General features: G+C 51.1%; 1 protein-coding gene across 8 annotated transcripts in view; it reads left to right on the top strand.

Annotated features, from left to right (window-relative positions):
- The window catches only part of Adar (adenosine deaminase RNA specific), a 56,528-nt gene that overhangs the window by 31,074 nt on the left and 8,836 nt on the right, over positions 1–16,618 (top strand). For 5 of the 8 annotated variants that reach the window (XM_087203474.1, XM_004871343.4, XM_004871342.3 and 2 more), the window contains exons 2-6: positions 2,071–3,494; positions 5,865–6,048; positions 6,464–6,612; positions 7,246–7,384; positions 7,500–7,690. In XM_087203474.1, the coding sequence (XP_087059600.1) occupies positions 2,779–3,494; positions 5,865–6,048; positions 6,464–6,612; positions 7,246–7,384; positions 7,500–7,690 (1,379 nt within the window). In that variant the 5' untranslated portion in view covers positions 2,071–2,778. The remainder of the gene's footprint in view (positions 1–2,070; positions 3,495–5,864; positions 6,049–6,463; positions 6,613–7,245; positions 7,385–7,499; positions 7,691–16,618) is intronic. The other 3 variants (XM_087203473.1, XM_087203472.1, XM_004871340.3) reach the window with 1 other exon arrangement.

Raw genomic sequence — 16,618 nt, 5'->3', positions numbered from 1 at the left:
CCGGGGTGCATGAGAGGAGAAAGGAGAGAAGTGATTGGGAATAGGGATGTCTTGTTCATGCAGCCACAGATTCAACAAACGTTGGTTCATTGTCAGCTTTGCACCAGGTGCTAGGGAAACAAAGGTGACTGACTGAGGTGTAGCCCTTGTTCCCCCTGGAACTCACTGTAGAGTCAGCTACAACCCAGTGAAGACTGGGACTATGCTAAGACTATGCTATGAAGACTGGGAGTGGAGGTGAGCATAATTTCTAGGGCACCCAGTATTATTACCCTTCAGATATACTACAGGCTGTGTGTGCCATTGTTAGGTTTTGGGGGGGTGTTTTTGGTACCGGGGATCGAACTTGGGTCCTTGTGCTTGCGCAGCAGGCAGTGAAACCACTGAGCTACTATTGTTAGGTTTTAAAATCTAGTAGCTTTGATAAAAAGTAAATGTCACAGGTGTTCAAGGATAGGCAGCTCTGAGGTAATGAGGAGCTGGGACTGGAAGACACATCTCAGAAACAGTAGGCAAGCCTTGGCAGATACCTGGTCAGACCATGGGAGAGGGAGGCGGGCGGGGAGGCAGGCAGCAGAGATGACTCAAGTTTCTAGCTGTAAAGACCCAGGAGGAGGAGAATGCCATCAACACTAATAAAAACAGGGGCTGCCTTTGAGGGAAATGATTAATTTGGTTCGGAACATGTGGCGTTTGAGATAATGGTAGGGTATCTGAGCAGATGGATGTCTCGCTAGGTAATTGGAAATTCAGATCTTAAGCTTCTCCACAAAGTGCAGATTGTAGTCGCTGGAGATCGTTTAGGTTTGAGTTGCATAAGAGAGCTAGTTTAGGTTGGGAGATGGATGACAGCAACCTGGCTGATCTAGTGCTCAAGGCAGAGTGAGGGGTGTATGAAGCCAGAACAAGGAAGAAGTAGAAATGGGACAGTGCACATGAGCAGCAGATGCCAGCAGTTAGGAGTGGAAGTTGTAGAGACAGGAGTCAGCAGTCTGCAGCCCACAGCCAAACCCAGTGCTCCCCCTGCTTTTGTAAGTAAAGCTTCATGACCCACATGTGGCTGCTCAGCCCTAGAATGGGAGACCTAGCCGGCCTTTGCAGAGTATCTTCACCCAAGAGAGGTTCGGGATCTGAGGGCTTGGCTGGAGTGGAGCAGCCGGACAGGCCAGATGTGTGGCAGAAAGGTGGAGGGACGGGTTCAGAAGGCGGGGCAGTGGAGGCAGCCAGGGAAGCAGAGGGTGTGCTGCAGGAGGAACAGGCCCTGCCTGCTGCTCGCGTCCAGGTGAGCCTGGGTACCTCACGCAAGAGGGGACAGCATGGTGCTTTCGTAAGGAAACCCTCCAGCTTCCTTAAAAACCAGTGCTGGTCCAGGGGCAAGCAGATGAGTCTCAGGCCCTGCAGCCCTTCCTTTTGGAGACCATTGCATTATTTCCCCTGTACCTGGGAGACCAGGTGGGGGCAGGGTCATTCAGTTAACTGACATCTCTCCTTTTGTCACAGTCACCCAGGTGACAGTTTGGGGGGTGTTTTTTTGAGACGGGCCTCACTGTGTAGACCCGGGCTGGCCTTGAACTGGCATCAGTCCTCCTGCCTCAGCCTTCCAGGCGCGGGATCATAGCCATGCACTACCCGCCCAGCTGGGAGACAGATTTGAGACAGGGTCCTTGTGTGGTGGGCACCCTCCCTCAAGTAGGGCTGCTCTCATTGACTCCTTAGTCCCTTAACTCCCTTCCAATTCTCACAGTTCTGTCTTTGTTTATTTTCAAAACCATTTATTTGTTTTTCTGATCTTTACAAGAGGAACTTTGGCGTAGGTAGAAAGGGCCCTTCTCAACGCCATGCACTGTTGAGAGGAGACAGTCAGGTCAGGAAGAAGCTGTGCTGAGGGAGCCAGACCTCTTCGTGCTGGGGAGCCCTGCGGGCTCTGCCTCCGCCGGGATTCCCTGTGGTGGCCCTAGTCAGTACTTCTGGGGGGCTGTACCCTAGCTGGGCATTGGGCAGCCTCCTGGGCGGGGCTGGCTGGGCTTCCACCGCAGCCTTCTCACTCCTTCCTACATCTTGTCCCGGCAGGAGCGTTCACTCTCCAGATCCCACTCCCACCCCGGCCAGGACCATGAACACAGCAAGGCCGCCCAGCAGCCACGGGGGCCAGGATCCTGCCTTAACAATTTCCAACTCCAGCAAATAGAGTTTCTCAAGGGCCGGCTCCTGGAAGTGCCCCTGCCCGGAAAACAGCCACCATTGCTGCCGCTTCCACCGCCGCTCCTCCCAGGCCTCTTCCCAGGATCTTGGCCAGGGCGTCCAGGGCCCCCTGCTGGAGGCGCGCAACTCGGGCTCAGGGGCGTCCCCAGGGTCGCACCTTTCCGCAGGCCAGGGCTCCAGGTAGGGTCCCAGTTCCCTTCACCACGAGGCAGAGTGCCATGGAGAGGGATTGATGGGCTTTCCTCACAATTCCAGGACCTGAGCATCAGCCAGAATCAGGAGCAAAGGGTCTTAGCGTTCTTGGAAGAGCTAGGAGAACAGTCGGCCACCACAGCACGTGATCTGGCCAGGAAGCTCGGGTTACGGAAGCAGGAAGTCAATCACTCTTTATACTCCCTGGCGAAGAAGGGTAAGCTGCACAAGGGGACAGGAACACCCCCTCTATGGAGCATTGCAGCCTCAGTTCAGGCCTGGGACAAGCCTGTTGAAGCAGTGAGACCAGACCCACGGCCCACTTTGAAAGCTGAGGACAGAAACTCCACATCTGACTTAGAAGATCCTCCTGAGCCTTTTGACATGGCTGAGATCAAGGAGAAAATCTGTGCCCACCTGTTCAATGTGTCTAACTCTTCCGCCCTGAATCTGGCTAAAAATATTGGTCTCACCAAGGCCCGGGATGTGAACACAGTGCTAATCGACTTGGAGAGGCAGGGGGATGTCTGCAGGCAAGGAGCCACGCCTCCTATGTGGCACCTGACAGACAAGAAGCGCGAGAGGATGCAAGTCAGGAGAGACGTGCACGGTGTCCCCGCAGCCACTCCACCTGCTGTCCCTGAGCCTAGAAGAAGTGCCCCGCTCCCCACCTGTCACTTGGCCCCATCAGATGCTTCCAACAATGTGGTGGCCACAGTGAAAGTACAGAACGGGCAGGAGCCTGTGGCAAAGTTAGAAAGTAGAGAAGAGGCCCGACCAAGACCAATGAGACTTAGGCCACCGTTCTATCACAATCGGCCCTTCAGAGCAGGGTATATGGACTCTGAAAATGGCCAGTGGGCCACAGATGACATCCCAGATGACTTGAACAGTATCCGCGCAGCGCCAGGTGAGTTTCGAGCCATCATGGAGATGCCCTCCGTCTACAGCCCTGGCTTGCCACGGTGTTCATCCTACAAGAAGCTGACAGAGTGCCAGCTGAAGAACCCCATCAGCGGGCTGTTAGAGTATGCACAGTTCTCTAGTCAGACCTGTGAGTTCAACCTCATAGAGCAGAGTGGACCGTCCCATGAACCTCGGTAAGAGACCGCCAGGAGCTGAACCTCGGGTTGGGCTCAGGCACTCACTCTGGACGCAGTCTCAGCTGACTTGTGAGCAGAGCCCTTTGGTGGCCCTTTTTTTCCTCTTCTTTATCTGCCTATTGGCTGAATCACCTTCTCTTGGCCCTTCTCCAGGTGATGAGCAGGGATCGGCCAGTGTCTTGGCTGAGCAAAGAGGAGGTTCTCTAGACATGATTGGCTTACGTACATCTGTGTTACACCTGCCTCCTAAGGTGTCCAGATGTGATGGAGATTGAACCCCTGTGTATTCTCCCCTCCCCTCCAAGCTCAGTTCCTGAGACAGGTGTAGGAGCAGGTGGGTTGGGGCAGGCTGCACACACTGAGTGAGGGAGGCCATGCTGACAGTGAAGGCGGGCAGGGAGAGGGTGGTGCAAAGCATGCACGGCTGCCTGCCTGTTGTTGGAGGTGCTGGTCCTAATTTTACACACCACCTCTGCACACATAGGTGGGCCAGCACTCGCTGCTGCTCCTGAGCCGAGGAATCGGTTCCCCTCCTCAGACAGCTGGGTGAGCCTTGCACTAGGTGGTCCCCAGGTCAGAGGACACTGAAGAAGACACCTGGGCCCAGAAAGGAGCTGTTGGAGGGCCTGGCGGAGACTGACTCCAAGTGGTGGCAGGGTGCAGCCAGAGGACCAGGGAGGACGGGAGATGCCACCCACCTTTACAGGGTCCTGTGCCACTTAGCAGTGGAGGTACAGTCTGACAGGTGTGCTTATGAAGCAGTTGCATCATTGTGCAAACATCATGCAGACAAACTAAGACAGCTCCATCGCAGGCAGTACTGCCTTACGGGACCACTATTGTATATGTGGCCCATCGTTGGCTGAAATGGCATTGCCCGGAACGTTTCTGTCTGTGCACATGGCTGTGTATATGCAGGCTGGTTTCTCCAGGCAGGGCTTCCCAGCCGTGGCCCTGATGCCTTGCTGACTGTCCTCATGACACCAAGCTGGCATTGCAGGGAAGCTGTTGAGAACGGGGCTGCATTGGCCGAGAGGCTGGGAGGGCCAGGACTGGTCTGTCTGTTAAGGAAGAGCCTGGATGGCTGCACCCTCTCTTTCCCCACATCCTCCCTCCCCAGGGTTAGGGGAGAGCCATGGGTCTTGTGTTTAGTAATTATTTGGATATCAGCTATAAGAAACATCGATACCATGTTCAAGTATTTCACAAGACCGAGACCTACTTTTCTAAATGAAACCAAGATCTAGCAAAGAGCAGAACAGATTGAACACCTTGAACAGAAGAGGCCTAGGCCTAGTCCAGGGGCCTAGAGTGAATGCTTTTTGGCTGTGTGTATAACAAGGAAAATTCATTCATCTCAGATTCGGGGTAAGCGGAGAGCTCTAGGCTGGCTCAAAACAAGCTGTAAGTGATGTACTCTCCGGGCAAGTTAGGGTCCAACTCCCCTTCTGCCCCTCTAGGCCTATCAGGTCTTGGATGAGGGGCAAGTGTCAGGCATGTGAGGCTGAGCTGTCCAGTACCTTTGCTGTTCTGCAGTTGCGGTCGAGCCCAAGGCTGTGTGCGTGCTCAGCGAGCACCGTACCACTGAGGCACATCCCCAGCCCTTTACTCTTTGGGGCTCTCCCATGAGGAGGCCAGTCCACCACAGGTGCTCTAGGCTGGAGGCCTTCTAGTTGCTGACAGGACTATAAGGATGATTTTAGCCCATCATTTCTTATAGAGACTTTATTTTATTTTATTTTTGTTTTGTTTTGTTTTTGGTACGGGAGATCAAACTCGGGTCCTTTTGCTTGCGCAGCAGGCAGCAAAACCACTGAGCTAAATCCCTGGCCCTACTTTATTTTATTTTATGGCTAGCAGATAGTAAGTTTCCCCCGAGCAAGGTTTGTATCGCCCTCCTGTTGCTGAGCTTGCTCCACTGAGCTATATGGAGAGAGTCTTCAGTTGCTTTGTTCCAAAAGAAGCTACAATCCAGACACAGTGGTGCATACCTGTAATTCCAGCTCCTGGGGAGGTGGAGGCAGGAGGATCACAAGTTCAAGGCCAGCCTGGACAGCTCAGTGAGACCCTGTCTCGTAATTTAAAAAAATAAAATAGAGCTGGGGATGTAGCTCAGAGATAGAACAAGGACTTGCCTAGCATGCATGAGGCCCTGGTTCGATTCCTCAGCTCCACCCCTACCCCTACCAAAATAAAAGGATGGGACAGACCGATCTTCCAAAGTGATCAGAGCTCCTGGGCCTACCCTCCATCTCCTCTACAAGTCAAAACATGCTTAGGGCAGCAGAACACTCTGGGGGAACTGCTTGGAAAGAGCAGAGGGCAGGTGTGGCCTGGGCTTCACACATCTGATTGCTTTCCACCAAGATTTAAATACCAGGTTGTCATCAGTGGCCGAGAGTTTCCCCCAGCTGAAGCTGGCAGCAAGAAAGTGGCGAAGCAGGATGCAGCCATGAAAGCTATGACAGTTCTGCTTCGGGAAGCCAGAGCTCAGGACAGTGGGAAGCCCGAAGACTTATCCCTGTGTTCCACAGAGATGGAGTCAGAGAAGGTAGGTGTCCTCCCTTTGGGGACACAGGTTCACGGCTGATGTTGGGAAATGCCAGGGCCTAACTGGCCTGGAGCACTCCTCTTCTGGACACTCACTGTCTTCCCTGGGCAGCACCCACTTCACCCGCTGGCCTCTCCTCCTCACCCGGCTCCAGCATGGCTCCCTTCCCCTCCTGACTGCATTTCCAGAGTGTCCCAGAGAGACTGGAAGGCTCATTGACCTCTCTAGGAGGACAACCTTCCCCCTCCTGCCGTGCCTCGGAAGTCCCCAGGCCCCTTCCTCTGGACAGCCAGCCCCGAGCATTGCACTGTGCAAAAGAAATTTTCCCATTCCATCTCCCCTGCTGTGCTGGACTGGCAGTTCTCCTAGTTTTGTTTTTTTGTGTTATGTTTTCTTCTTGTCTCATTTTCTCCAGACAGCAGAGCCCCAGCCCCCAAGCCCTTCAGTGTCATCGTTGTTCTCTGGGAAGAGCCCTGTCACGACATTGCTGGAGTGTATGCACAAACTGGGGAACTCCTGCGAATTCCGCCTCCTGTCCAAAGAAGGGCCTGCCCACGACCCCAAGTATGCCCATGTGCCGTGTCTCTCTGTCAAGGTTTTTTCAAAAAGAAAGACACATTTCCCTCCTCACAGGTGGCAGATTTCTTAGTGAGAGTTCTCCTGTGGGCCCTTCAGGGCCTGGTTGCTGCTTGTGAAGCAGAGAGCCTGACATTAGGAGTTCAGTGGAACCAAGTGTCAGGGAGGCTCCCAGCTTGGAGGTCACCGTTGGTAGGAAGGGATGCACAGGGCAGCTGTACGCATGTGTGCCGAGAAGGATTCAGAGCTTGCTGTGGCTTCATGGTAGAGTCCTTGCTTAATGTGTGTGGGCCCTGGGGTCCCTCCCAGCACCAAGAGAAAAGAAAGGAAAGAAAAAGAAAGAAGGAAGGAAGGAAGAAAGAAGAGAGAGAAAAAGAAAGAAAGAAAAGAGAGAGAAGAAAAGAAAGAAAGAGAGAGAGAAAGAAAAAAAAAAGACGGGGACGAAGAGGGATCCCTGGAGGTGAAGCCAGGGCGATAGCTTGCATGCCGAAAGGCGTCAGCCAGGCTGAGGGCCACTGAGCAGGAGGCAGCAAGGGCGCTGGCCGTGAGCACAGTGAAAGGAGCGAAGGCCAGCCTGCCGAGCCGTTCACAGATCAGCTGCCCCGTCCCTGTTTCCTGCAGGTTCCAGTACTGTGTTGCGGTCGGGGCCCAGACTTTCCCCACGGTGAGCGCCCCCAGCAAAAAGGCGGCAAAGCAGATGGCGGCAGAGGAAGCCATGAAGGCCTTGCATGAGGAAGCCACCACCGCGGCTGACGACCAGGTGAGGCGTTTTCCTGCTCCGAAGTCCCAGCTGCAGAGCGGCTGAGCAAGGGAGGGCAGCCCATGGGGCCTTGGTTTCCTGACGTGGTTCTGGTTCCTCTTGGCTAATTCTCCAGCCCGGAGGCGAGAACCTGGAGTCAGGGGAGACCTTGGAGTCTGGGGTGCCCAGCAGCATCCGGAGGATCAGTGAGCTCGTCAGGTACCTGAACACCAACCCGGTGGGCGGCCTGCTGGACTACGCCCGCTCGCACGGCTTCGCTGCCGAGTTCAAGCTGGTCGACCAGTCCGGACCTCCTCACGAGCCAAAGTGAGTGCCCCGGCCAGGGCGGGGGTGGCGAAGTGAATGCAGCCGGCCCCGTGGGCGCAGCCTCTCAGCGGACACGGACGAGCCGCCCCGAGAGGATGCCCACTTTGCGGCCAGCACGATCCTGTCACGTTTTGTAAATTAACATTAATTTTTGAAGGCGTATAGAGAAATCATTCAGAATGATTGAGAAAGTACACAGTGAAAAACCTTAGTTCTATTCCAGACTTCCAGTTTCTGTCCCTGTCCCCACCCTGTGTTACTGTAAGTCCGCCTAGAAACTTCTATGCGTAACATTTTCCTTTCTTTCTTTTTTCTTTTCTTTGGTCATAGTATGGATCAAACCCAGAGCCTCATGCTAGGTGGTGCTCTACCACTGCACTGCGTCATACCTCCTGTTCAGCACTTCTACCAGTGTTTCTCGCATCATTACAGACTAGCATGTATAGACCAACAGCCACATAAGATTCATTGAATAGATGCTTACAGTTTTAAATTACCTATTAAAAGCCAGGCATGGTGGTACATCCTGTACTCCCAGCACTCTGGGCTGAGGCAGGAGGAATTGCAAGTTTCAGCCTGCCTGGGTAACTTCAGGACTGTGAGACCCTGTCTCTACATCAAAAACAAGAAATGGCTAGAGATGCAGCTTAATGTGAAGGCCTTGGGGGTGGTTATTAAATAAAAGGTATGAAAGAACTCTTGTAAAGTGGATATCTAAGTACCACCATCCACTTTGGTTTGGTTTGGTTTGGTACCGGGGATCAAACTCAGGACCCTGCACTTTCGAGGCAGGTGGCAGAACCACTGAGCTACATCCCCAGCCCCGCGCCATCCAGTTTTAAGAAGTAGAATATTGCTGTTGCCTTGGAAGCCCCCCCAGCCCAGCACAATTTATTCCACCAACCTCCAGTGACATTTAGGTGTTTTGGCTACAGAGCTAGAAACCCTTCCCTATGAAGGTCCTTGTACCATATGTCTTTGCTCACACTGCAAAACCACGGTGTACATTTTTAGGAGTGAAATTTCTAGGCATGGGTTATGTACACTTTTCTAAGTTCTTTATATAGGTAACAGACTATTAAAAATACGAAAAGCTCACCTTCAGCCTCCCATCGGCCTAGCTGTAGTGTCCTGTTCACACCTTCTCAAGTCAGTGTCCGCTAACTTTACATGATTATGAACCTTTCCTGAGCATATTTGCGTAGACATGGCCAAGTGCATTTCTCCCCCACTTATTACACAGAAGTACTTTTAGGCATTGCCTGGCAGCTTGAGTATTGCACAGTGGTTTCGTGGCGCGCTCACCGTTGTACTCCGTATTCTCTTAGTGTGGCTGTGAAGGGTAGTGCTATAGAGCACAAGTTCACTGTGGTCTAATTGACCAGTCCCCACTGATGAGTATCGGAGGCCCCTGCAGTGGCAGTGCGTCCTGATCTCCTGCTCCATGCTATGACATGAGACAGACGGGGAAACTGGGGTGACAGTGCTTGTGCAAGCAAAGGCCCGGTCAGCAAAAACCGCTGGCAGTTACAGGTGACACGGTCACTGTTAAGTTGGAGTAAGGGGCTACGAGACAGGGCTGTGTGGTTGCTAAGGATACGCTGCTGACTCAGGCAAGGCTTGTAAGAGAGGAGACAAAGCGTTCTTCATTCTGGGAACGGAATTTGGGTGCGAGGCCCTCTGCCCCCGGCTGCCATGTTACCTAGTCACGGGGGCTTTGGCCAGACTCACTTCCCAACACAAGCGAATTGTGGAGTTAACTCTCAGCCTGCTCTGGGCACAGTCAGTGGGGCGGTCTGCACTTGGAGTATTTCCCAGTTTTTGCTAATAAATAGTGCTACAATGAATGTTTATAAGCATCGGAAATTTTGACACACATGCCAGCGTTTCCTCCAGTTACCAGCTTATGCTTCCACCAGTAATACGTAAGAATGGCCCGTACCTGGTGTAAGGAGGATGATCGCAGAGAGATGGAGAGAGGGCCGGGGGTCTGAACTGGGCAGGCCCCAGGGTGGCTGGAGACCAGGGTGAGACCTGCGTGTGGGAGAGTAAGAACTTGCACCTCAGAGATGCCCCCGCAGGCCCTCGTCCTTCATCCGTACATCCTGAGGGAGCAGCTGCCTCTCCTCCTGTGAGTCTGACTGGGAAAGGGTATGACTGCCCGGTCTTACAGGTGCTGAGTAACGCAGAGGATCGATGTGTTTCTCACCTTTAGGATGTGCTTTTGTTTTTGTTTTGTCTTGGTTTCTTCTGTCATTCTAATAAGCTTAAGCCTTTGGCCTTGGTGTTTTGTGCACCTGCCTTTTTGGAGAAGTGGCTGCCCTGCTGCTCTAGTCCAGACCTCTTGGTGTGGCCTCCAGGGGCCTCCCCAAGAGGCTGTCCTCTGGTGTACACAAAGGGTGTGTCTTCGGGCAGGGTTCCCCCAGGATGGCTGGGCAGGCATTGCAGGCTGTGGGAATGAACGAGAACGTGCCAGGCAGGATGAGGCGAAGGCAGAAACCACGGTGCCTGCGATGTTCTAGGCCACAAGTTATAGGGTTTTTCAGCGTCAAAGCTGGAAAAGGGAACTGACAGATGAGGACAGCGAGTCTAGAGAGAGCAGCCCGAGGCACGTGAGCACAAAGCAAGGCTCCATGTGGTCTGGTGCCTGCCTCCTCTCAGTCTCTGCCCCACCTCAGCCCAGCCAGGCTGAGACCTTTCTGATGCTTGAACAGGCCACACTGGGTCCTGCCTCAGGACCTTGCCCTTGCTGTTCTTCCTGAAGTGCGGTGCCCCATCTTCCCATGATTGGCTTCTTGTTCATAAGGTCTCCTCCCACGTGTTCCCTCAGAGAGGTCCTCCGTGTTCATCCTATCTGAAGTAGCTTGTACACCCCCATTTCTGATCCTGGCCAGTTGATTTTTTTTTTAGAAAATATTACTATAAAAATGATATTATTTATTTATCTGTCCATTTATTGGCTGTTGTTCCTTTGCCTGTGATGTTCCCCAGTGCAGGGCCAGCACAGAACAGTGCCTGACACCCCGGAGGTGCTTAGTAAATGAGTGTTATTCTTATTCATTGATCAGTGGCAGAACGAAGGCTGGGATTTAGATTGCTGCCCTCTTGCCATAGAAAGGAAAAAGGAAGAAGAGCTGGAGAAACAACCATTTAATGGACGAGAACATTCCAGTTTGAGGTCAGGGGACCTAGGACACAAGTGTGGTTTTGTCACTGTCATTCTGTGTCACATGGGCCGGTGCCTTATTTTCCCATCTCTGGAATGAAAGGGCTGGACCAGAACCATAAATACTTCCCAGATCCTATTTTCCCTGACAGCTGAAGGCAAAGGTTCCTGGTCCTAGGGGCAGGTAGTTGGGGGTGGTACCCCCATCTGCACTTTGAACTCTCACCTCCAGCACAGTACGTTCCCTCAGCGTCGAGATGGCCACGGTGGGGAAAGCATTTGACACTGTACTGAGTGGGCGCTGGGCTCCTGCAGCCTCAGAGGAAGGGGAATCCCTCGCACCAGTGGCATCCAGCATCCCTCCTTGTCTCCCCCACAGTGTGGCGCCCGCCGGGGCCCTCAGTCAGACATGAGAAAGCAGCTGTCCGACAGAAACATGTCACTTTAAACGTCCTGGTAGCGGTAGCAAAAGAGTAAACAGCTGAAACTCACTGTAATATGTCATTTAACCCAGGATCCCCCCAATATTATCATTTCAACATATAATTGATATTTTGAAGATACTCAGATCTTTTACATTCTTTTATGCTAAGTCTTCAAAATTTGATAAATACTTAACACTTACAGCACATCTCAATTCAGAGACTAAATTGTCACTGGAAGTGCTGGACTTCTATTTACTTTTCATACAATTTATAATAAGAGAAGTAGATTCACTTACCAAGGTTGTCCCAGTGATATTGACTAGTTTATCAGTAATGACGATGCGTATCGTGTTCAAGTGAATTAAAAACAAAACAAAATTCAGTTTCTTGGTTGTGCTGGCCACATTTCAAGTACTACTCTGTAGCCACAAGTATTGAGCAGTCCAGGCTTAGAACATTTCTCTGATGAGAAGAAACCTTATCAGTATAGCTCTAGGGTCAGACAGGCCTACTGACTTTGGAGATGACCTTGGGCAGTGAATGGCATCTACCTCACATGTTCTGTGAGAATCCACTGTGTGTATGAGCTCACGTACATGCACACACGGGGCAGCCTACAGCCCTCATGAGAAGTTGGGCCACCAGGTGCTCAAACATTAGTCTTGTTGTCCCTGCCCACACCTGGGCAGCACTAGGATGTCTCTGGTCTGAGCATCTTCTGTTGACCTCATACCTTTACTCACACTGCCCTCTTTTTCTGGCACTCTGGCACCCTCCGATTTGGTCCTGCCTGTCCTCTGCTGTATGCGTTGCTGCTGTATTTCCCTCTGTCCTCCTGCCAGCAGGAATCGGGCAGTGATCATATCAGTGGATGATATTGTGTGTGTGTGTGTGTGTGTGTGTGTGTGTGTGTGTGTGTGTGTGTGCTGGTTGTATTTATGTAGCTGTATATTGGCACCATTGGGTTTCACAACTACTCTCTGGGATGGTTGCATTTTACACGATGACTTTTGATGGAATTCAACTTCAGGTTTTGTGGAGGCATAAAGTTGTGAGGGAGCCATCTGTCTCTGGGAGCATTGAAGCAGAAAAAACTCAAACTGCCTTGTGGACAGATGACTGGCTGCCGTCGGGTGTGTCCATGTGACAGCTCAGGGCAGGAATCCCAGGAAATGTATGACTCCTGGCGTCACCGTTACCAGACACAGAACAGGCCCCAAGACGTGGGTGAAGCACACTCATCACCATAGCAGAATCTTGTACATTTCTGGGTAATAATGGAGGGACTTGTGTCTGTAATAATGGAGAACAAAGAAGGACAAACCAAGGTTTGGATGGCCTCTGGTGTCTTTTGGAGGAATGAATAAAAATGAGTAGGAAAAAAAAAGAAAGAAAAGAATGGCTCTTGCCTGGCTGCCCAGACTCTCATGGTATTTTCAAAATTCCTATCTTTGCTATTCTAACATGTGAAGAGTGGTATCTCAGAGCATTGTGGAGATTAGACCAAGTTAGGACATTTATTTATTTACCATATTGACAGATCAAAGGGGAAAAACCACGTAATCACCTCCAAGATTCTAAAAAGATGTTTATAAAATTCAACATCTATTCAGATAAAAAAGCTGTCAATAAAATAGAAATTATTGAATACCTCCTTAGTATGATAAAGATACATCCCTGAAGTCAAAATGCAGTAGCTTATTTAAATAATGAACCTAGAACTGTTCTGATTAAAATCAGGAGGAGGAACCAGGGAATTTAGCTCAGTGGTTCCAGCACCTGCCTTGCAAGCGCAAGGTCCCTAGTTCAATCTCCGCTACCAAAAAACAAAAATCAGGAGGAAGATGTAGACACTGGTGTCTTCATTACTGAGCATTATTCAGGCATTGCTGGCCACTGCCAGTTGAGGAAGAAATAAGTATATGAAGAAGAAAGAGGATGTAAAATTATTATTTGCAGATCAGACGATTGTATACCTGGGCTACTGAGAAGAAAACTGAAAGACAGACAGACAGAGCCAGCTCTTACACATTCTTTTGTAATCCCCTACTTCCATCAGTTTTCTTCCAGGGCTAAATCCAGCAGTTTACTCCTGGTATTGACCTCCGCAAAATGAAAGAAATAGCCACAGAAAGACTTGTACAAGAGTGTTCATGGAGCCAGGTGTTGTGCACATGCCTGTAATTCCAGCTAGGGAAGACTGAGGCAAGCTAGCAAGTTCAAGGCCAACCTGGACAACTAGTGAGACTATCTCCAAAGTGAAACCGGCTGAGGATGTAGTTCAGTGTGAAGGTGCTGAGTTCAATCCCTAGGATTACAAAATAGTAGTAATAATAATAATGTGTAAGAATCAGGATATAGCAGTAAGCAATTAGGAAATGTAGTGGAAGAAATTACCCATTGCAAGTAGCAGTTAAAAAGATAAAAAAGCCTAGGCACAATCCTAATGGAATATATAGCCATGACGTTAAGTAAAATGCTAATGAAGAATATAAAAGAGGATTTGATTAAATAGAATAAGACAGTCTGTTATTAGACAGGCAACACTTTTTTTTCCCCCTTACTCTGCCGGAGATTGAAACCAAGGCCTTAGACGTGCTAGGGCCTGCAATCTTCCTAGTCCAGGAAAATCCAGTTTAGTGGTAGCACCTGCCCCCAGGTCCCAATAAAAACACCAAGAGAATTTATTTTGGAACTAGAAAATTTGATTCTGAAATAATTATAAAAAATAAATAAGAATAATTAGGAAAATTGGGCCAGGGATTTAGCTCAGTGGTTCTGCCACCTGCCTTGCAAGCACAAGGACCAGAGATCTATCCCTAGTACAAAAAAAAAAGAATAGGAAAATTCAGAAAAAGAAGGGGTAAGAAGGGGTATTGATCCTAACATTTTAAAATAATGTAGCCACGTGCCAGTAGCTAGAAAGGCACTGTGGGTCAGATTGGAGCCCCTGAGAGCAGAGAGGAACGGGGCCTCTGGACACTGACCAAGGGCGGCAGGACTGCTGCCTGTCCACCCTGACAGCGTGAGGGTCTGCCTCCTGGCCCCCAGACTCCCACAGAGCCAAGGCTGAAAGGGGAATAAACAATCACAAGGTAGAAGTAGCAGTGTTTCTGGAATCGCTGAGTGCCAAAGCCTTTCCTATCGGTCCTAAAGGGAGAAGCCTCGTAAATGTGACTAAGAGAAATGAGTTTGTGTAGAAGGAGCACCTGAGGGAAACGGTACCCAGCAGCCCCAGGCTAATTTCTTAATAGGCAAGTGTTCGAAGGACTTCTCAGTAGACAGTCCCCAAGAACATGTGCAGGAAACGCACAGTCACGGAAATTAAACACGGTGAGTATTAATAAATGAAGAGGAGTTCAGCCCTGCCTTGTAAATTGCATTCACACTGACAGGGTCCTTACAGTGAGGCCGGGCACGGTGCCTTCAGCGCAGCGGGCCATCTCGGGACTCACACACTGAGCGAGCCACGTGTGGAGGTTTGCTGCGGCACTGTTCATGGTAGCAAAAGACAGACAGTGGCCTAACGCTCCGCTGTCTGCAGACTGGAGTAAACTGAGACGTCCACTCTAAGGGACACTGCACGCCAATACGAGAGAGCAAGACGGCACTGTCTGGCGTTCTGCAGGGTGAAAAGGCTGGGGTGCCAGTAGAGCGCCTCTGCGCGCAGGTGAGAAGGGTGAGAAACCTGCCCAGCAGGGAGCAGCGAGCCAGGGTCTGCTCGGGGGCAGGAGGGCGCTTTCCCGCTTTCCGCTGTACTCCCCACTGAATTTGTAAAGTGTGGTATCCAGTCTTCAGTTGGAAAGGTCGTTAAAACAGGGTCTTGTTATTTTAAATTTGTCTTCAGTAGTAAGTGATGCCATTTGTGTTTACATGTTATTTGCATTTTCTTTTCTGTGAACTTCCTGTTTGTCTTTATCCAGTTTTTTTGTTTGTTTTTTGGCCCGTTGGGTCTTTTTGGATTGCTGCTCTGCATTGGTATGGTAGGTAGAGCTTTTAACGTGTAAGAACATTAGCCCTTTGGCCAGCATTAACTCACTTAGGAGCCTTGGGGCAGGGGTCGCAAAAGGCCCCCCTGTTGCCCCTTTGGGCTGAATGCTTTTGCCCTGGAGAAGCCACCTGGGAAGGAGAGGCGCAGTCTCACTGCAGCTGCTGCTCTTGTGGCTTTTTCTTCTACCCCTAGCTTGAAACTCATTCCTTCAAATGGTGTGTTCAGTCCATTTCTTCCTCCTCGTCTCTGAAGGCTTCTGTAAAATCCTTCCTAGGACTCGAAGGCAGTCCTTCATGCAGGATGGAAGAGCTTCCTTTGGTGGAGGGGTGTGTGAGGGATTGAACCCAGGCCCTTTGCACAGAGCTACATCCCCACCCCTTATGTTTTATTCTGAGACGGGGTCTCACTAAGTTGCCCAGGCTGAGCACAAACTTGTGAGCTTCCTGCCTCAGCCTCCCCAGAATGTAAGAACTTCTTAGGAGCTACACTGAAGATAGGAAAAATTTCTGCCTAGGTGTGTGGCAGACATGGAACCATAACACGGTGCAGGAGTCTGCCGTGTGGGCAGCGTGCGGGATGTCGCTGGGACACAGGGTGCTGGCCTCCACTCTCCTGGGGAGTCCGGGCTCCTTATGCAGCGTGTAGGAGGGGAATGCCAGTGTCCAGCTGTGTTTGTTGTCCTTCACATCCGGCAGCACGCATTACTTCATCCCTCATGTGGTTGCGGGGCCCTCTGCTTCTCCTTTCTCCCTGGGTGACCTCGCCTGAGTCCATGACTTTCCTAATCCCAGCACTGCAGAGTGCTCAGTGTTCGCGCACCCAGACCTCCACATTGACGCCTCCTAGAGGGCACGCACTTGTCACTCCTGCTTAGACTTCTCTAGTGTGAGAAGCCCAAAGCAGAACTCCTGATGTTTGCCTTCTTCACAGACTCTTCTCCTGCAGTTGGCTCTGTCTCAGCGAATGAGACCACTGTTCAAGGGCTCAAACAAAACCTTGAGGGTCACCTTTCCCCCTCTGTCCATGCCCTCCACCTCCTTCAGCCACACCATCTTTAAGCTCTGTTGGTTACACCTGTGAGTGACTGTGTGTGTGTGTGTGTGTGTGTGTGTGTGTGTGTGTGTGTAGGGCTGGGGATGGAACCTGGGCCTTCCACATGCTTAGGCCAGCGTCTACCACTGAGCTGCACTCCCAGCCCAATGCCACCTGCCCCCCCTCAGCATCAGTGCTCCAGTCTAAGCCGCTGTCCTCTCTACCTGGGCCGTCCTGGGGCCTCCGAGCTGGCTCCTCTCCTGGACGTGGTTGGCACGGATTCGCAGAGTCACGTGGAAGTGTGTGACCTCTCA

This window comes from Heterocephalus glaber, unplaced genomic scaffold (genome assembly GCF_053883595.1).
Source record: "Heterocephalus glaber isolate CG9 unplaced genomic scaffold, H.glaber_assembly_v1.0 deba00001795, whole genome shotgun sequence".
NCBI classification, from domain to species: Eukaryota; Metazoa; Chordata; class Mammalia; order Rodentia; family Bathyergidae; genus Heterocephalus; species Heterocephalus glaber.
Note: the sequence above shows the minus strand (reverse complement) of the source record. Positions and strands in the feature narration are given on the sequence as shown.